The sequence below is a fragment of the Leguminivora glycinivorella genome, chromosome Z (assembly GCF_023078275.1).
Source record: "Leguminivora glycinivorella isolate SPB_JAAS2020 chromosome Z, LegGlyc_1.1, whole genome shotgun sequence".
In the NCBI taxonomy this organism is placed as follows: Eukaryota; Metazoa; Arthropoda; class Insecta; order Lepidoptera; family Tortricidae; genus Leguminivora; species Leguminivora glycinivorella.
This window is the reverse complement of record NC_062998.1, coordinates 26,377,658-26,399,978: the sequence shown is the minus strand read 5'-3', so window position 1 is coordinate 26,399,978 and position 22,321 is coordinate 26,377,658. Positions and strand designations below refer to the sequence as shown.

General features: G+C 37.8%; 1 protein-coding gene across 1 annotated transcript in view; it reads left to right on the top strand.

The window, feature by feature from the left end:
- The window catches only part of LOC125240703 (neuroligin-4, Y-linked-like), a 97,864-nt gene that overhangs the window by 55,940 nt on the left and 19,603 nt on the right, over positions 1-22,321 (top strand). The window contains exons 2-3 of the mRNA XM_048148721.1: positions 3,899-4,449; positions 4,922-5,139. Of these exons, the coding sequence (XP_048004678.1) occupies positions 4,064-4,449; positions 4,922-5,139 (604 nt within the window). The 5' untranslated portion in view covers positions 3,899-4,063. The remainder of the gene's footprint in view (positions 1-3,898; positions 4,450-4,921; positions 5,140-22,321) is intronic.

The window sequence follows — 22,321 nt, the reverse complement described above, 5'->3', positions numbered from 1 at the left end:
GTTTTTTATAAAACATCTTTTGTTGTTTATGGTATTTATTTCGCACAGGTAATTAGCGGTTTAGGGTTAACAAAAGAGAACAGCTCGGCTGCCCTAAGCAGAAATCAAGTATCTGGGTTTTGCCAAATTTTACAGTAGAGCGAAAAAACGTTTTTATTTTATTTTATTTTATAAGAAAATTTTAAAGCTTTTCTACAAGAAAGCAAGTATCTTGAACTGTTTTCATTTAGCTTTGGTAGGCTTGTTATTTTTAAATGTATCTAAAACAAAAACTACAGAACGGATTTTAATGCGGTTTTCACCAATAAATAGAATGATTCTTGCGAAAGGTTTTGGTATATAATTTGTTGAGATCTTGTTCGAATTAGTTGAAATATGTCAATTTTTGCTAATCAAGTCGGACAAAATTCTGCTGGCTGAGAGCTTTAATCGAAAACGCTGCCCAAACTTTTTGAGCTATATCAAAACAATGTATTACGAAATTGTGTATCTTTCATAGACCTACAAAAAAGTCTGCAATAGCATATGTCTATCTTTTAAGGATAAATTACTATAACCATTTTTATGATAGCCCCGTGCGCAGCCGGGGCGGGCCGCTAGTATACATTTTAGATAGATTATTTTAATATAGTGTATGCCATGCTTGTGTAAATTAGGTTTTAATATAAATGCAATGTTGGAGTAATCCACGGAAAAGAAGCTCTGGTTGTGTTTGAATGCAAGTTGTCTTAAGATTATAGGATTAAGAAGTTTTTCTGTCACGAAGAGTTCAAAAATACTCATGAAACTTAATCAATTACTTACGTTGTAGGAGACTGTTTAAATCATAAAAAAACCTCGAAAGCGATTTCCCGTGGAACGCACAATATTAATTAAGTACAGTAGTTAAATACCTAAATACATGAAGACAGAAAAAAATAATGAAAGTTATAGTCTTACTTAATTATAATAATAGGGAACTTGACTGTAGTTCAAATAAATTATTTTATATCATGCACGAAATAAAGCATCAGATAATTATGTGAAAAACATGGACAACAGTTATTTTTAAATCCAATTTCTATTTAATAAGTCAGGTAGAAATATATAAAGTAACGGAGTTGACCGTGACGTCACTCAATTCAATTTCATATAAATTCCATATTAGCAAGTCTTTCAAATTCGTTTTGACAGTTCTTAAAAAGAAGCTGATTTAACTAGGAGGCTAGTAGCCTATTGATCAACTAACCAACATGCAATAATTATGTAAGTATGTTCGTTATATGTATTTTCGTATTTTGTATAAAAGAAGTTACATATTAGAGGTAAATAAGACAAGTTCCTCGTGCTTTTACTGTTTACATCTGGTTGTTTTTAATACTAAGACAATTTCTACCTGAAACCCAAATTAATATATGTATAAGTAATTACAAGCTTTTGACATCATAACAAAATGATAGACGCCGGAGTCAAGTAACTTCGCAAAGAATATCAATAGTTCTACGCTGAAGTCAAGTAACTTATCAATAAATATCAAAATTTCTACGCTGAAGTCAAGTAACTTCGCAATCAATATCAATATTTCAACTCTGAAGTCAAGTAACTTAGCCATCTAATATGAATTGCAAGTATCTTTCGCAAGATATTCGATTTCAAGATAGAAATAGGGTAGATACTTGACTTTAGCGTAGAATACCCCGTTAAAAAAAAATACTTGAATTTTTTAAAGTTCTATATTTTGAAAAATATACATTATAAAAATTTTAAAAAATACTGAAAGAAGTACTTGAATTTTTTAAAGTTCTATATTTTGAAAAATATACATTATAAAAATTTCAAAAAAATACTGAAAGAAGTATTTTGAAAAAATGAATCGAATGATGTAAAAAACCATTTTTTGGAAAATTTTGAGATACCTACTTGATTTCTGCGTAGGGCAGCCGAGCATTGTTCTCTTTTGTTAATTCATCGCAGATAAGTTCTCAAGTGGAAGTATTGATTTTTTAAAATTTCTACTATGTATGTTGTCCTTTAACTGCCCAGATTCCAAAACTAGAAAAAGCAAATGTAATTTAGATTGACTACTTGAGAGTTTAACTACTTACCAACCCAATACTTTTTATACTCGTCGACTTCAATCTGTCAATTAGGCCACCACAAACTTTATTTAATTTATTATTTTAATCATTTATCAAAAATATAACGGCCTTCGTTATCTACTACTTGTCTCCATCGTTCTGGTAAAGAATGAATAGCATCGGCGAAGAAGTTCTTAGGTTTAGATTCAAAAAACTCAGCTATGTACTGTCGTAGATGGGCTTGATCATCGAACTTTTTTTCATTCAAGGCATTGCTTAGCGATCTGAACAATGCGTAATCCGTAGGTGCCAAGTCTGGAGAGTACGGTGGATGAGGCACTTTCCAACCTAGCTCCAATAGCTTTAGCCGAGTCACTTTTGCAATGTGTGGGCGAGCATTGTCGTGTAAGAAAAAAACTTTAGCATGCTGTGGACGATTCTGACAGATTTTTTGGTTTAAATTTTCAAGCTGATTACAGTATACTGATGCGGTAACAGTCATTCCACTTGGTAGGAGTTCCCAGTGAATAATATCATGAATATCCCACCAAACGGACAGCATAACTTTTTTCGGGTGAGGCTCTGTTTTTGGTGCCAACCCAATACTTTTTATACTCGTCGACTTCAATCTGTCAATTAGGCCACCACAAACTAAACTAGAAGTGCCTACTTATCAGTGTTGGATAGTCTTTGACACTTAGGCCCACTTGCACCAACCACTTGATTCAGGGTTAGTGGGCTGCTATCTCATCTGTCAAATTCCATATATTTTTTTTTATTATTATTTATTAATATCATAAAGAAAATTACAAAAACCTTAAGAACCTTGATGCGCCACAGAAACTTGTAACAAGTTTATGCGTGGTGCAAATGCATCACTCCGCTCAATATTAAATGGTGGGTTAACCCTTGGGTTAGGGCCACTTGCACCAACGAAAATGGAGGGTTAACCCACCATTTTACATGGAATTTGACAGATGACAGCCCTCAAACCTTGAGTTAAGTGGTTGGTGAAAGTGGGCCTTACTCAACTATAATATATTTCATTACAATCACTTTAGTTAACTGTACTTAATAATTTCAGAAATAGAACTTCATACAAGTTCTATAAGTGGCCTAATAAGGCCACTCAACAAGCTTCGTGGCCTAAACATGGTACTCGACTGAAATGCTCTGTATTATATCACGATTGTATAAAATACTAAAATTATTGTCTTTTATTGCGATCGTTCAAGTCTCATAATAATCCAGTAACTTTATACCTACATTTATAATATGCATCTAATTCGGTAATTCTGATTTTATGCCGACTTGTTAATTATGGTGGCCTAATGAATAATCTAAGTTTGTGACTCGAGCGCCGAACGCAACTTAGTCAAAAATAGAAAAAAACCGCAAAATAATCGTTGGTTTTTCAAATTTTGGCGATTACAAACTAGGACTAGTTTTTGAAAAACCTTTCTTAGGACGTTTTTAATGTAGGTACCTAGACTAAATTTACTACAATATGATGCTAAAATTGTAAAATTGTCTCCCTCTGCATTTTTTTTAAATATGACATTAAGTTTAAAGTGCAACATTTTTTTAAGAAAGCACTGTATAATTTAGGTATTTTGAGACTTTGAAATTATTACCATAGGTCATACGAAGTTAGTATTAAAAAAATAATGCATTCTGGTGAAATGGAGAAATTAAATTAAGGTGCCATAAAACGAATGCATACCTAATATGCGAATTAGGTTATCTAATACTTTACAACAGAACTTATTTAACTTCACTTTTCTCCTGCAGGCATTTTAAAATATCTACATATTATATAATCCAAACTTCTTTTGTTACAGGTTTTAAAAATGATGGCTGTGCTTGGTCAAAATATTGTGCCAACATTTTTACAAGAAGTTTACTTACCTAAAGACGTATGTTTAAATATTTCAACGCATTATAGTTTGAATAATATTGGCGAAATTCAATAAATAATGGGACCCCACAGCTGACATTATCTCAAAATGGCTAATATAAGACTGCCGCTACATATATGCAACTCAATCAAACAGTATACTCTTAACGCCAAATCGAAGTTAATAAATGACCCAAACTTAGACATAAAGGCTGGAAGGCGGTCCGCATATTTAAAAACAAATAATATTTATTGGAAATCGAAGCAAACAGATAAAGCAAAGTTGGTAATATTTCTCATTCTACTCCTTCCAAGAAGTTCATGTGGCAATAGTTACAGCGGCGGAAGAAATTCTATGCTTAGGACAAGAGTGATTGGAACAAGATACGGTAAAATGCAAGGTGTTATATTGCCAATGGATCAACATAAATTCTTGAAACCAGTGGAAGCGTATTTAGGAGTACCATATGCGACTCCACCTACCGGGTCTAACAGGTAAGTGTGAATGATTTATTAATACTTTACCTGCCCCTCTAGCACAACTTGCCATGTCGCGGGCGAGTCCATACTTGAAGTCGCGCTTGATGTATGGAGTCGCGCGCGACAAGGCAAGTTGTGCTAAAGGGTATGTATTGTACAACTTTTTCTTAACACATATGACCCTGCATAGTTATAACATAATTCAATAAGGTTAATTTTTATTCTAAGTTTTTTTATACTAACGACACCTGTAAATTCTATATAATAATAAAATACATTAGTACATTCAATAATACTATTTACATTAAAAAATAAATTACCGTAATGTAAATACGTACCTACCTATAATTATTGTGCACTAATGCATTCATTACATTTCTTTACTTTCTTGTCACATTTTGAGTACCTAATAGTAGACAAAAATAGATTAAAAACAAGTAAAAAATGTAGGGTTTTCCATTTTGAGGAAATGACATATTTGATACAGGTTCGCGCCGACGCGCGCTCCAGCGCCCTGGGATGACGTAAAGCAAGTCGACCAAATGGGTCCAGTGTGTCCTCAACGCTTGCCCGACATTTCAAACGAGACTCTTGCTTTGGAGAGAATGCCCAAAGGTAGACTGGAGTATTTAAGGAGACTGTTGCCAAGACTGAAGAATCAAAGCGAGGATTGCCTCTACATGAACATTTACACCCCCGTACAAGGTATGTTTTATAGTCATTATCTTACTTTCACATTAACACGCAAAATAACGGTTAGGAGTCTGACTACGTTAAACTTTTCCAACCTACAATCTTTACAGTTGACCTAACTTTCAGCATCGTTATAATATTGTAAACAAAACAGGAAACTAAAATTAATTATATACATATAACATATTTCTGTTACATAAGTGAATTATATTAACATTTAACAAGTCTAACAGAGTTTACGGATCGACATTTATAAATCTTGTCTCATAAAATCTGTTTCCACAGAGCGCACCTGTGCTCTACGGTTCACTGAAAACAGACACGTTGATCCGTTCATAGCTTCGACTTTATTTCCAATACTAACAATTTATTGTTTAGTATAAAAACGGATAATACTGATTTGGTGCAAAAGGTTTAGCTTGTATTTATGCAAGTATATTGTGAGTGTGTAATAGTCATTTATTTTTCAGTACTGATGGTGTTTTTTGACGCACTAAACTTGGGAGGGCCGTACTGAAAAACATCGTACAAATTCGTAACTCGTGTCGTTTTAAGACCCTCCCTTCGGTGGTATTTTAATTTATCACCACTCGTTTCGAACTTCCTTTTTTTCAGACTTGTATCGTAATGTTACTTATTATTAGGCAGCAAAGTTGTTGTTTTGACCACACGCCAATATTTGTATCCTAGCAAGTGAAAGAAACACAAACACGTGTTGTAAAAATTTTCGCCAACACGAGAAAAATACTAACCTAAAATATAAAAGTAAATGAAATCTATCAATCCATCATCCATCAAAATATTTATGATTGAAAATCATCTTATAAATGAACTAAGAGCCTAGAGTCACCAGACCTTCCTGAAAAAATGACCGACGAGCCGACCTAGGTAATATGCAGACATTAAACTTCGATACGAACTCTACATTTAACATTGTCCCAGGGTTTTTGACAGAAGCGCATTGAGTGAGTCTGTTCGGTTTTTCTTCTAGGTTATCCCAATAAATAAAACTTCCCGTTTTGTAAGTGTTTGGTACTGGTTTATTTAACAATTTTAACACAGTGTACATAAATAATCGCATCTGCTGATAGGCGGTAAGGTATTCGCGATGGGGGACGAGGCGGATAAGCCGCCCGACCCGGGTGGTGGCACTGGCACTGGTGGCAATTCCACAGCCTTGGCGAACGTTACAGAAATGATGGACATAGACATTCAGTCCCGGAAAAGAGACGCCGCCAAGGCTTTGGAAAAGTCACGACAAATTCTCGAACCCAGCGAGAAGCGTCAGATGCAAGGTGAAGTCAACAACGCCTCTGTTTCAACCGTGTATAAACACCCTGACCTCGACAACAATACAACCCGGAAATACGACGTCACTGACAGTGGTCCGTTTGTGGTACACATATCTCGTGAAGCAGCACCCAATGCAGGAACCTCCTTACAACCTATCAGAGTAGGCCAATTATTTGCCAGAGACAGTGTCCCTGGTATCAAAAGGGACGGTATTAAAGCCCTTAGACGTAACCGCGTTGCCGTAGAATGTAAATCACCAGCCGACGCCAATAACCTCCTCTCAAACCAATGTTTGACGCGCAACAAACTAATAGGAGTAATCCCATCCTACCATGTCTCTCGTATGGGTCTGGTCCGCGGTGTACCTGTGGACTGGTCGATGGACGAGTTTGTATCCGCTACAGAATTGAAAGAGGGCACAGGAAAAATCCTGAAAGCCCGCCGCCTTCAGCGTAAAGTTACCAAGGACGACGGCTCCCCATCTTGGATCCCTACTCAGTCTGTAGTCGTTACATTTGAAGGTCAAACCCTTCCATCAAAACTATACGCCTGCTACACGTCACTAAATGTAGAAGTGTATGTTCTTCCTACTATCCAGTGTAGAAAATGCCTGCGTTTTGGCCATATTCAGACGCAATGCAGATCTGATGCTCGATGCTATAAATGTGCTCAAAAACACCCGGGAGAAACCTGCAACGTGGCACCGGAGCATATTTGCTGCCTGTTCTGTACAGGCCGCCACTTGGCTACTGACAAAAATTGTCCAGAATTTGGTAGACAAAAGTCAATTAAATTACTTATGTCAGAACAAAACATCTCCTACCAGGAGGCTGCAGCTCGTACTCCTGCCGTGCGTAAGACTTTTGCCGAAATTGCTAACACAATGTTTAGTACCCCACCACCAGCGACCCCACGCAGACCTTCCACTACTGAGCCTCCCTGTACATCAACGTCATACCGCAAGACAATATACCGTCCAGTTAGGCCAAGGTCCCCTCTCTCTCCCGGATACGACCGTCGAGCTCTCCAGAACATTACTTCTACTCCCCAATCTCAGCTGCCAAACGGACACGCTCTTAACCACCCCCCCTTCAATGATGATGTTCCCCCTACTGACAACTTTATACAGTCCGGTCTTGCCTTCCTTGAGGGCATGATCACCAGGTTAAGAGACCTAGTACCGCCCAACGTTGCCCAAGACATGAATTCTCTCAAACAATCTCTGTCAAGTTTAACCTTTGACAATGGCTACTATGGCCTCATTCCTTCAATGGAATAGCCGTAGCATCAATTTAAGAAAGCCAGATTTAATTAATCTAATGAACTCGCACTCCGTAACTGTTGCGGCCATCTCGGAGACATGGTTACGACCGGGTTCCCGGTTCCGGGTCTCGGGATTCTCGTGCCTCCGGGATGACCGTGGTGACGGACGTGCAGGTAGTGCTTTATTAATAAATAGAAATTACCCTTTTTCCCAAATTCAACTTCCTCCTCACACCCATGAAATTAACGCAGTTGCAGCTAATGTTATAGGAATAAATATAATTTCAATATATATTCCCCACCCTAATTTAAATTTAATTCCAGATCTTTCCACTATTTTATTCTCTGTTCCACACCCCCTTTTAATACTTGGTGATTTCAACTCCCATAACACGGCCTGGGGCTCATCGCACAATGATACTTTCTCCTCTTTCCTCATTGATTTATTTGATGATATTAATGTCTCAGTAATCAATGATGGCACACCCACTCACCGGGTGTACCCTGGCCAGAACCCCAACTCTGTCTTAGACTTAACGGCATGCTCTCCTAGCCTCTCTTGTCTTCTATCATACCAGGTTCTGGGCCAATCTTATGGAAGCGATCACTTTCCCATCATTATCTCAAAACCATCGTCAGTGTCCCCTATATCTACTCATGAACCTCTCCTTAAGCACATAATCGATAGAGCCGACTGGCCAAACTATTCTTCACACGTCGAGGAAAAAGTAAAAGAAATCAACAAAAACTTATTAAGCCCTTGTGGCAAATATAACCTCTTAAAATCTTTTGTTCTTGAAGCGGCCGATAAGTTCATCCCAAGGAAAAAAACACATAATTCGAAAATCCCATCTCCCCCCTGGTGGAACGCAGATTGCACAAAAGCTGTCAAGGAGCGAGACATGGCAGAACGTAAATACAATAGATCAGGCCTAACTTCAGATTTCACCTTCTTCAAAAAAATATCTGCTCAAACTAAACGCTGTCTTAACAAATCAAAAAAAGCAGGATGGAAGGGCTTCTGCGAAAGTCTAAACCCTAAAACCCCTCCATCATTGGTATGGAGAAACGTTAAGAAATTCAGAGGCTCCTTCAAATCAGACCCCACTTCATCGTGTGACCCATCAACCTGGCTAGGAGAATTTGCCAACAAACTAGCTCCTCCATTTGTTCCTGAGGAATGTTACACACATCCAGATACTCATTCAACATATCATCACTTTGACAACCCTTTCACAACCTCAGAACTGGATATAGCTTTGAGAGGACTACGTAACAGCTCACCCGGGGAGGACGGCATCCCATACTGTTTTATCCAAAAACTAAGTCCCCCTTGCATTGATTTCCTCCTGCAGATATACAACTCGTTCTTCATGTCGGGGGAGGTCCCAGAGGATTGGAAGTCACAGATTGTAATTCCAATATTGAAGCCAGGCAAGGACCCGCAGCAGTCTACTTCTTATCGCCCCATAGCTCTATCTGCCACTATGGGTAAAATCTTCGAACACCTGGTGAAGAACAGATTGGAATGGTTAGTGGAAAACAAAAAAATACTAGCAAATACCCAATTTGGTTTCCGAAAAGGAAGGAGTACTATGGATAGCTTAAGTATACTAACCTCTGATATCAGATTGGCACTCTCTAAAAAACAGCAACTAGTTGGATGCTTTCTTGACATCTCCGCTGCATACGATAATGTCCAACTACCTCTGCTCAGAGCAAAACTGCGTCAGCTGAGCATTCCATCGAGAATAGTCGACATTATCTTTAAGCTATTCATGGGCAGAACTATTAAAATTCGGTTTGGGAATGCTATATACTCTCCGCTTACTGTATGGCGAGGCCTTCCTCAAGGTTCTGTTCTTAGTCCCATTCTTTATAATCTGTATACCTATGATATAGAGCAGTGTTTTTCAAAGTGTGGGTCGCGACCCCCAGGGGGGTCGCGGCACTTATCCTGGGGGGCCACGAAGTTTAGGTTTAAGAGAAACTTATGACAGGCTGATTTTTTCTAATCGAAGTCAAATTCTTGAAAAGTCAAATTCTTATTCCTTTTTTTGTTTTTATATCTACCATTGTTGAAAATGTCAGCTCACATAAATATGAAGTAGCAAATGGGATCAAGCCATTATTTGAAAACCCAGAACGCACCAATTGAAATCGATACCAACTCCAATTTATTAGCAATCTATCAGATGCTAGTTCCAAAATTTGCTTCTTTCACCGAGGCGTACGCGACTTATTCAAAAAAGGATTCAAAATCCAAGTTTTTGAGAAATATCTTGAGAATTGGTTTTTTTAACTTTGCAAGCTCTCATGGTGGCATAACAGAAATATGGATTTCTACGTTCACGTTCATATTGTGTAAAAATGTTGTCCACAACTATATTTTTGCTAGAAACCTGTTAACTTTATCTGCTGTAATTATTTTTTCGTCAAAGATATCGCGGCAAGATACTCGTTTGCTACTTTCAATAGCCAAACATAATCAGAAAATAAATCTGCAAATCCAGTTTTGTTATACTTGATATAGCTAATATTTGGCAAAGAAAGAGCTATGGGGGTCGCGAAAAAGTTAAGGAGTCATAAAGGGCCGTGACACCATAAAGTTTGAAAACCACTGATATAGAGCAATCTGTCTCCCCTTTCTGCAGCATCCTCCAGTACGCAGATGACTTGGTCATTTACTCCACAGCACATCATACCGACGAAGCAGCTGACAGACTCAATGAGGCTCTAGCATATCTGAAGGACTGGTTAGATGATCATGGTCTATCTCTTTCCCCTTCTAAAAGCTGTACAGTGACCTTCACACGTCGGCACGCTATTCCTACTTACTGGGGACGCTATTGCTATGTCTTGTATGGGAACCCTGCATTTTATGATTAAGCACTGAGACTTGGCACAGTTGTTCATTGGGTGGCCCTGAGTAGATAAAGATCGGGAGGCATCGAGAGCCCCCCTTAATTTAGGAGGGAGGAGGGGGGGAAGGCTGGCGCCTCCGCGCTTCCTTTGAAACCATATTTCTCTAAAACTATACAAAATAGGGCATGCGATATATCATTTTCGGATAAATGAAGGACGAGGAATTCATTTTTGGAACAAAAAAAATGTATTTTAGAACAAAAATACAAGATAAAATGGGAAAATCTGAAAACGAGATTTTTTTTTATACATATTATTGCACATTTTATGAAAACTGTAATGGTTTTTTCTAAATAAAAAATATTATTTAATAGCTACATTTATCTAGTTTTAGAAAATGTATAATTTGTTATAGAAATATATTATAGGACGAGTGATAAAAAATAATTTACATCGCCCGATAGGGTGATTTGAATGCTCATTTCAATAAGTTTTGTCAATGATTTCAGGTATAATCACTATTTTTAACACACGAAAGCCGTAATCATTGTATTTTATGGGTATTTTAGTGATTAATGTACTTAAAATAAAAAAATACAAAAATTAAAAAAAAAATGTGATAACTTTTTTATAACATTATCCTATTTTGTTCTTTCTATACAATATATATCTAAAAGCAATAAATATAAATAAAAAGCCACATTTATGTAGTTTATAAAAATATATAGTTTGTTATATAAATATATTACGAAACGCGAGATAAAACATAATGAAAGTGACGTGGCAGGGCGATCTTGATGTACGGTACGGGTCAGCTTGTATGATTCGATGAGGTGAGGTAAAGGTACTCAAAGCTCTCAAAAAGTGTAGTTATTTAGAGTAATTAAATTAAAAAACATAAGTACTCCTATATAGTCTGAATTTAACTATTTATATTACATGAAATGATCGATTGATATGATAGGTCAGATAAATGTATACATCTGATCCTAATACATCTTGTGAAATAGTAGTTATCTATATGATTTGCATAATTTATGGATAATTCTTACTTGACATATTTATTATACCAGATCTGCGTCCTGTACTTTGGTTAACGAGTGCCGAAAATAGTTATTAACCAAAAAAGACCGCCAAATTAACAGCATTTCACCGACAAAAGCTGCCTTGCGCCATTTTTGTAAGGGTTTTAGGTATATCAAGGTGTCCATTTATGGGGTCAACTAAACCCAATTCAAAATTTGCCATTATTTGCTACTTGTGGCTGGACGAAAGTCTGTAACAGTTGGGATTTGGGAGCCTACTTGCCCGCAACGTTGCCTGTTGCTGCAGAAACATGTCTCGAAATTGTCGGATGCAGGTGTAATAAAAAACAGTGCCGCGTAAGGTGCAACCGTAAAAAAAGACTTTTTAAATTAAATGTTCGGAGCTGATGTGCTTATGCAGTGGATGTTGTGATATATACATAATTAAATTCAGACTATTCATGTTGTTTTATTTGAATAACTCAAAATAGCTACACTTTTTGAGAGCCTTGAGTACTAGCCCCGATACATATGTTTTCGTCTAGTCAGACCATTTTTTGAGGTTCTCCTTTGTACAAAAGCAATGTCTTAGTTCAAAAATCATTAATGTTTAATGCTAATACGAATCTAGTTTATTTTTTATGGCACTATTGCGCAATAACTAACTATCATTGATACTGAAAGGAAGAATATGACGATTTTTATTTTATCTTTTATGGATGGGTAAAACCGATTTAAGGGGGCCCAAAGGAAGTAACTAAATTCTGCTAGTAAACTAAAAAATCTTCAAGCCTATGCATGCAGAACTGTTTTAGGAGAGGAGAACGTGATTAAGACATTTTTTTTGCAATATAAGTCACATGCAATTTTATATTACAATCAAAATAAACTATATTATAGGACTTTTACAATTTTCTGTACTGGCTCGTGATATACCTACATGTGTAAATGTTATTAAAATAAGTATATTTCTGTATTACTACACGAACTCCACTGCATAGCGGGTAGTACCTTTACCTCACCTCATCGAATAATGCCAGCTGACCCGTACATTAAAATTTTCATTTTCATTATTTATTATCTCGCGTTTCTTAATATATTTATATAACAAACTATATATTTTTATAAACTGTATAAATGTGGCTTTTTATTGATATTTATTGCTTTTAGATATATATTGTGTAGAAAGAACAAAATAGGATAATGTTAAAAAAAATATCACATTTTTAATATTTTTGAAATTTTTTGTATTTTTTTTTTATTTTAAGTACATTAATCACTAAAATAGCTATAAACTACAATGATTACGGCTTTCGTGTGTTAAAAATAGTGATTATACCTGAAATCATTGACAAAACTTATTGAAATGAGCATTCAAATCACCCTATCGGGCGATGTAAATTATTTTTTATCACTCGTCCTATAATATATTTCTATAACAAATTGTACATTTTCTAAAACTAGATAAATGTAGCTATTAAATAATATTTTTTATTTAGAAAAAACCATTACAGTTTTCATAAAATATGCAATAATATGTATTAAAAAAAAATCCCGTTTTCAGATTTTCCCATTTTATTTTGTATTTTTGTTCTAAAATACATTTTTTTGTTCCAAAAATGAATTCCTCGTCCTTCATTTATCCGAAAATGATATCGCATGCCCTATTTTGTATAGTTTTAGAGAAATATGGTTTCAAAGGAAGCGCGGCGGCGCCAGCCTTCCCCCCCTCTTCCCTCCTAAATTAAGGGGGGCTCTCGATGCCTCCCGATCTTTATCTACTCAGGGCCACCCAAGGAACAACCTGTGCCAAGTCTCAGTGCTTAATCATAAAATGCAGGGTGTTGTGCAATAGCGTCCCCAGTAACTGTCAACCTTCAATATGAGGACCAAATTATTCCTAGCTGCAACTTCGTGAAATTCCTTGGTGTATTTTTGGACTCCAAAATGTCTGGAATTCATCACCTTAACTATATAGTTGGCAAATGCGAGAGAGGTATCAATGTTCTCCGCGCCCTTTCTGGAGTCTGGTGGGGTGCACACCCCTACTGCCAAAAGCTGCTATACAATGCGCTGATTCGTAGTCAAATTGATCAGTCCCCTCCCCACCTCGGGTGAAGTTCGGTTGCACATCCATTGCACTCCGCGTATTTATTTAAAATTTTGTTAAAATGTCCACTAAACCACTCGAAAACCTTATACGCGAGTTAAAAACAACCGTAACGTCACTTGTGAGTAAAGTACAGGTACTTGAAGGCAAGATAACCGAACAAAATCGCATATTATCAGACCAGGCAACGAACATTTGTCAGTTATGCAAAAACAAAGACGGAATCGGTTCAAAAGCTAACCGCCAATCGCTGTCGACTACGCCTGCGCCACCCGTCTCAGCGCCGGCGCCCGCGCATGCGCAGCCCAGTGAATCTCAACGACTTCCGCGGCTGGCGAAGACAAGTGCAGCCGCAAGCATATCCAAACTCTCGAGTGGGACAAGGAAAGCCGTGCGACCCGCCCCGAAGATTGACGACTCATCACCTGATAGCCGAATTCCCGATGACAACCGAAATGCAACGACGACAGTTGTGGCCACTAAAACGGCGTTCACACCGCTTATCAATGACTCGCCCTATAGCGACAACTCTAACTTGGACCTAAATTCACCTCAACAGGCGATGTTGAAATCGAAGCGGACAACCAGAAATGGGAAAAGGTCACTAGCAAAAAGAACAGGAGAAGAAATTCTGTAATATCAGGAGCGGGACAAGCGGATGACACAATAAAGACTGTGCAGCAAATTAAATGTATACAGGCCTGGCGTTTCGACCCAGAAACGACCACAGATAACATCCTACAGTTCTTAAACAAGATTGAAAAATCGAATGACTACTACGTGGAAAAGCGGCAGATTAATTCCACAAGGCACGCTTCATTTATAATAGGTATTCCTGAGAATTTGTTCGAGCGCTTGACCTCGCCGACTGCGTGGCCCCCGGGTGTGAGATTTGCTAACTGGTTTCTCGCCCGCTCCCGCCGCGCCGGGCGCGGTTCAGCAGTCTGCGCTTCGCCAGCCACCGAACAACAACAAGGAAAAAACCTGTAGTGCGTGCGAACGTAAATTACACATACTGCTACAAAATGTGCGATGTCTTCGTAACAAAACTGCTGAAATTGAATGCCTACTACAAGGTGGTATAAATTACGATCTTTTACTACTTACTGAGCATTGGTTGTTATCGAACGAGTTATCAGTGACTAATATCAATAATTATGTTTTAAGTTCTAAATACTGCCGTTTAACTAGGCAGCACGGCGGTGTGTGTATTTATGCGCATCATAGTCTCACAGCTATAGATAGGCTCGACCTGTGCAGTTATTCTATAGAAATGCATGTTGAAATAGCCGCCATACAACTTGTAGAAATCAATTTAATTGTAATTTGCGTATACCGCTCTAATACGGAGGGTGATTTGGACATCTTTATTTCCCAATTGGACTTGTTACTCAGCTACTTAGTTAATGAGAATGCGAATATTTTGATAATGGGTGACGTTAACATAGATTTACTGAAACGGACAAAACAAAGGCGTGACATCCAAGGTTTGTTGACCCGATTTAATTTGAGTTCCATGGTTAACTTTCCGACCAGGATACAGGGTAACTCTAATACTTGTCTTGACCATGTATATACCGACTTAGCTCGAGAATCTGTATCGGTTAATCCAGTAGGTACCTGTATAAGTGATCACTGTGCAATATCGTTTGAATACTCATTCACAATGTTAAATAATCAGACCAGACATATCACAAAAAGAATTACGAATGATACACAAATAACACAACTCCTTCATGAGGTAGGGAGTTTTGATTGGTCTAGGTTCTCAGATCCAAGTACTAATAGCTTTGAGCTACTATTTAAGCACTTCCATAGAACATTTGAAATCTTTTGTCCTATTAAAAAAGTACTCATTAAGCCACGAGACAAAGTGTGGTTAAATAAAGAGATTACCAGTAGCAAGGAATTTCTTTTGCTCTTAGGGTTATTAGCGAGGTTTCATCCAAACAATGTTCAGTTAACACAGTTTATACACAGCTATAAATGTAAGCACAACGGTCTCCTTAATAAAACAAGAAAAGCTTTTCTAAATAATAAAATCGAGGCTAGCTCTAATAAAAGCCTTGCCTTATGGGACGTCATTAAAACTGAGACTTGCAAGAATCGAATGGGTGGCAAGGACGAGTTCGGCGTGCTGCGTCGAGCGGTGTGCGGTGAGCGCGGCACCGGCCGCGAGCTGGCTGACGCGCTCAACCGGCACTACCTGGGCGTGGTGCGCGACACCCCGGTGCGCCCGCGCCTGGGGGATGCGATGCGCCTGCTGCGTGCTGCCTGCCCGTCCCAAGCGTCTTCTATGTTTATTGTACCATTTACTTGTAATGAAGTATTGAAAATCTTAAAAAAACTCAAAGCAAAAGGAACTAAAGATGTTTACGGCTTCCCCACCTCAATCCTCCATAGGCTGCCATTAAACTTTATTCACCACATGTGCGAATATTTCAATTTCTCATTACATAAAGGTTGCTATCCGGAATCGCTTAAAAAAATCAAGGTGACCCCAGTTTATAAAGGGAAGGGTGCCAAGGACTCGATGAAAAATTATAGACCAATATCCCTTGTACCCGCAGTCTCCAAGATTTTTGAATCAGGGCTTTGTGATAGACTTATAGGGTTTCTCAATAAGAACGGGGCACTCGGTGACGAGCAGTACGCCTATCGGGCGGGCCGGTCTACCGTAGGTGCAGCGCGCAAACTACTACGAACTGTCCTCGACGACTTGGAGGCAAAGCAGCACGTGGTCGCTATATTTTTTGATCTATCCCGCGCATTTGATCTGGTTGACCATGGACTTATAATATCTAAACTAGGACATTACGGTATACGTGGTACAGCCTCAGATGTAATAAAGTCGTTTTTAGCTGACCGTAGTCAATTAACAGACGTAAATGGCGACCGTTCTGAGTTTGGATCCATCGGAGACAGATCCGTGCCCCAGGGATCGAACGTCGGGAATACCGTGTTTGCTCTGCTCGTGAACGATCTACCTTTTCCCAGCTCATTTGCTAAATTTATAATGTACGCGGATGATATCTGTGCAGTCGTTCATGGCAACAGTCACGACGAACTGCAGACCAACACGAAAGATGTCATTTTTCAATTGCTGTACTGGTTTGAGTGTAACGGAATGCAAGTGAATGTTGCCAAAACAAACCTCATCCATTTTTCACTTACTGGAAAAGCTTTTAGTCTCAATATTGACGTTAACAGTATTCAGGTCGAGACTGTATGTCATTCTCGTTATGTGGGCTTCACTTTTGATAGGGGCTTGCTGTGGGGCGAGCACATTGACGTATTATGTTCTAAATTAAACACCGCATACTACGCCCTATCGCGCTTAAGGCGTACACTATCTTTAAAAAATCTAATCACGGCATACTATGCTTATTTCCATACTCACTTAAGTAGTGGAATAGACCTGTGGGGCCTAGCAGCGGACAGAGACCGCCCATTCATTCTCCAAAAAAAGATTGTTCGGCTAATATGCGGCGTGCCACCGGACGAGCCCGCTAAACAACTCTTTATTGATCTTAATATATTAACTGTGCCCTCTCTGTATATTTTTGAGGTAGGAAAATATGTGAGAAGAAACCTGCACGAGTTTCCAATCGCAAAGGTCAACTCCGCAAGGAGGAAACCAGGGCTAGCTGTACCCACACACAGGCTTCAGAAAACTGGTAAGTCCCTTAGTGTGATGGGCGCTAAAATATATAATAAAATACCTGAAAAAATTAAAATGCTTGCAACAGACCGTACCTTTGTTCGTGAGTTTAAAACCTACTGCACAAACATGGCCTGCTACTCGGTGAATGAGTACCTGGTAAATTGAAGTGTCCAAGTCCCCATTTTATTGTATCTGTATCAATAATAATGTCATTAATTTGTATGTTTTAATTTTGTGTTATATAATTTCAACAATATTATTTGTTAATTAATTTATGAACATTTAATGTGACTGTAATGAATTGTTATTTTCTTTGTAATTTATGATTGTAAACTGACAGTGTATGATTAATACCAATAAAAATCTATCTATCTATCTATGCCTCATTTATTCTCGAACCCTGCAACAAACAGGCACTCAGTAAATTGGACGGTATTCAAGCCAAATGTCTGCGAATCATCATTGGAGCCATGCGTTCCTCACCTAAGAATGCTTTACAGGTTGAGTGTGTGGATCCGCCCCTCTTCATTCGTAGGCAACTTTTGTCTGACCGGTATGTATTTAAGGCTTGTTCCTTATCAGATCACCCGCTCACTTCAAGATTACAGGCCCTATCCGATGAGGCATCTGTAAATGCATATTGGACACATAAAATACCACCCAGAATTATTATTAGTTACAGAAAACTTTTGAACCTTCCTTTCCCACTAAAAAAAACAATTACCAACCCCGTATTTGAAATTGATTTTAATAGTTTAATACATTCCCCTAACATCATTCTACACTTCAATATTGACAAAAATGACCCTGCTGCAGACATCACTTTTAATAAAGAATTAGATAAATGGCAAGACTTCTTACCCATTTTTACTGACGCCTCAAAATTAGGACCTGGAAGCTATGTGGGAGCCGCGGTCTGGATCCCTAGGTACCGTATCCTTCTACCATATAAATGTCCACCTCAGGCCTCTGTCTTCACTGGTGAATCCATTGCTCTTATGGAAGCCTTGGCATATGCTGAATCGCACAAAATCCCCAAGGTCATAATTTTCTCAGATGCTAAAAGCTGTCTGCAGGCAGTAGTAGGCAACCACCTGAAAATGAAATTAGTTTCCCCTTATATCCTAAAAATAAAACAATTGCTCTACAAATGTCACGAAATAGGTTTACAGATTGTCCTTGCCTGGATCCCGGGACACTGTGGCATTGCTGGCAATGAGGAAGCTGATATGTGGGCTAAACAGGCCACTCTTAATGGGTTGGAAATGCATAATACGGTACAATCTGCTGACTTAATGATGGGAGCCCGCAGTGATGCGAGGAATGACTGGCAGGAATTATGGAACTCTTCTAGATTACAAAAGGGCAAACATTATGGTAACATCCAACCAATCATTCCCTATAAGCCGTGGTTTTCTCGCTTTAAGTCTACCCACAAATGGATCACGTCTACTATTTGCCGCCTACGTTTGGGACACGTATGCACCCCGGTGTTTCTTTGCAAAATTAGGGTACGGGATAACTCCTTGTGTGAGTGCGGGCTCGATGAAGGTACCACGGACCACATATTTTTTAACTGCGTCAGGCTCAATCACTCGTTATACGACGTCTTACCAAACAGTATTCCACGACCTATCAATTTCCAATCTCTTCTATCTTTTATGGACCCTCCCTTCACTAGTATACTTATAAAACATATCAAAGAAAATAACATAAAACTATAATATCTCTAAAACTGACTCTACCTTTTTTGCTTTGCCTCCATCTTGCATCTTACGTTTCGTTTCTACCGCGTACACTCATGCTTTCTTGTTGTCTATGGTATAATTATATATTGCTCTATAGTTGCTTTAAAAATAAAATATTAATAAATTTTAAATCCTTTTCTATCTTCCTTTCATGTCAATAACTTTCGAATCTATCTTCTTCCAATGCCCTTCATAATTAAGTGTTGTTTTGTCTGTGATGTCTAAATAACAATTATTCTTCCATGTCCATGTCAGGTCCCCAATCCTTCCCAAAATCAAAATTCTCAGTTCACCGAACATTCTTTACGTGCGTTGTATGTTGAGAAACGTCGTCATTGGCAAAATACACTTCGGAAAAAAGACCGAGGAGTGAAAGCCAACTTATAAAAAAAAAAAAAAAAAAAAAACATTGTCCCAAAGTTTCATCCTTGAGAAGATGAGGAAGGTCTGGCGGCTCTGGGCTCTAAGACCAAAGGTTAATTCTACCAGTAGGCAGAGGCCTTAAGGCCTTATGGGAAATGGCCGAAGAGACAGTTCTGATCTGGAAACCGCTGAGATTTTTTAGTATGTTATTTATATAAGGCTCGTACCTATCGTCTTTAGTATTATAGTACTTTACTTTAACGTCAGACTTTTGATTTGGTTGTAAAACACAAATATTTAACCGTGACTTTTTGATATGTTAGTGAATTGCTCTGAAATGAAACTGTTGCAAACTTTGAAATACAATGTATAAATGAAATCATACTATATTTAATTAGCTTTCATTTGATACCTTTCACGTAACGTGAATGTGTGATCCATGGTTTGGGTGCAATATGGAATTCGCAACGTGGCTGGAGTGATTTTGAAGACGTCATTCCGCTAAAGTAGATGGCGGGCGCAACTGTCTCCCGACCCCGGCAGTTGGAGACCCAATACGATGACCAACAACATCATAGTACAGTAACAGTACAGTAACTTTGTCGCCTGAAAGTATCGGGGCAGTTTGCGTCAAATCCGGTAGTTCAGATTCTTTACAAAATAAAATTTGAATGGGAGTAATGGGACAGAACTTCAAATCACAGTAATCTCATGATCACTGTTCAAAAACCTCGCACTTTTAAAAGCAAAAATGTAATCATAGTCTACAATAGCTCTCTGCTCCATCTATAGAGTTGCATACTATTGTTATGCAACGATAAGGTCTTTGTCCGATATTTTAACAAAAGTTCGAGCTTTCTGACCGTACTTACCAGAAAATGAAAACAATATACGAATCTCTGCCGAGAATAATGACGGCAGGTTCTTATAAAGTTTAAGTGCCATTTTAGCATAGCCCTCTTGCTTATCTTTAACAACCACACCAGGCAACGGCATAAGGCTGGATCAACTTACTTTTTAAGTTTAAAATGACTAATTAAAACAAAACTAAATTAAATACATAGGTCCAAAGTGTGGGCAAGACCCCATTTAGCAGAGATCTGTAGCACAAGGAAACCAAGAAAATGTTTAAAGTACAGTGACGAGTTTAAATTTTTGACCCTTTTCATAATTCAATAAGGTCGAAAGTCGAAAATTTAGTGCAGTAATGTTGAATGTCAAGTTAAGACAAAATGTCATAATTATTTAAACTACCCTTGAAATGATAACCTCTTTGCAAACAACTATCTTTACGGTTTTCGATTATATGTCATGTCAGTATTAGTCAAGAAAATAGTTTAATGAGAAGACTAAACATAAAGTTGTCGATGATAAAAATTATGACATTGAGAACCACAGATGTCATATATACCATAGATCAAGCAAACTAGATACCTACTTAGCGTGTCAAATGAACTCAGTGAAATCCACTGAGTTGTCCGTCTTTACTCGCAGCTTGCAGCTTTCGGGCGTCAATTTTTGTAAGTTGAAGTCAACCAAAACATAAAAAATGCCTCGTTACGTGATATTCAATTGCAACAACACAAAAATTATGAACAATCAAGAGCCTGAGACATATTTAAAATTACAGGCAAGAATCAACTTCAGTACAAAATTTGACACGCTCGGCCCCTATACAAATATATGAATTTTAGGGATGTACCGACTAGTCGCCGACTAGTCGGGAAAGCCGACTATCCGGCCACATTTGTAGTCGGCGATTAGTCGGCGACTAGTCGGCAAAAAAGGCCGATTAGTCGGCACTTCATTAGTGATAGAAAAACTGAGAGCTACAGCTTAAATTTATGGTTGTATCATGTACCTATTCGTAATTCCTTTCTTTGTAAGAACAACAAATATTTGTTATCATCACAGAAAGAAATTTCCTACCTATGATTATCGATTTCATAAGCAAGATCACTACCCACTAAGCCAAGCCGGTTGTCAAAAATGGAAAATGTATATAAATATTGTCATGAACCTCTGAACTTGTAAAAAATCATGAAAAGCGCGAACGAAGGACCAAATATAACATTCAAAATGTGAATTTAGTCGACATTTATGTTTCGGCCGACTAGCCGACTAGTCGGCCGACTAATCGGCCAACCAAGCGCCGACTAGTCGGTAGTCGGCCTAGTCGGCCAAATCAATAGTCGGTACATCTCTAATGAATTTGTTTCTTCTATATAGATTAAGTTCTGTGTTGAGAACATATGATTAAAATATTAGCTCTAAATAGCGACCGTTTGCTACACGATATTCAACCATAGGTGGGTCCCAAATTAAAGTTCGTGACTGTACTAGGCATATATTACATTTTTGCGAGAATTTAAAGTTATATAAATATGTATCTTAATTTTTTACTTGAAAGCGGTTATTGACCGACTGATATACAAAACGTATACAAACAAATCATAGCCCTTACACAAAATACATAATACGAGTACGTATTAAGCCTCTGTGATAGGGTTCATCAACCTAGTGCCAGTGCCAGTATGTGGCCTCTTAAAATAAGCGAAAATAAATTATTTTCAAATATCTCATTATTGTAATATTACAATACATATAAGGGGTTGCAAATACAAAAAAAAAATGTTTTTTTTTATGAAAAAAATCAAAAAACCTAGCAGCATTGTTTTTTTTTTCTAAAAATTCTGGAGATTGACAAATATTATTTAATGCGACAATAACGGTTCTTCTTGAGTTGTAACATTTCAATAACGTATATTTTAATTCGATAAACATTCAGTATAAAAACACTTATAAGTGCGTTTTCACATTATCCGATCCGATATCGGATGTCGGACCGATATCCCATACATTA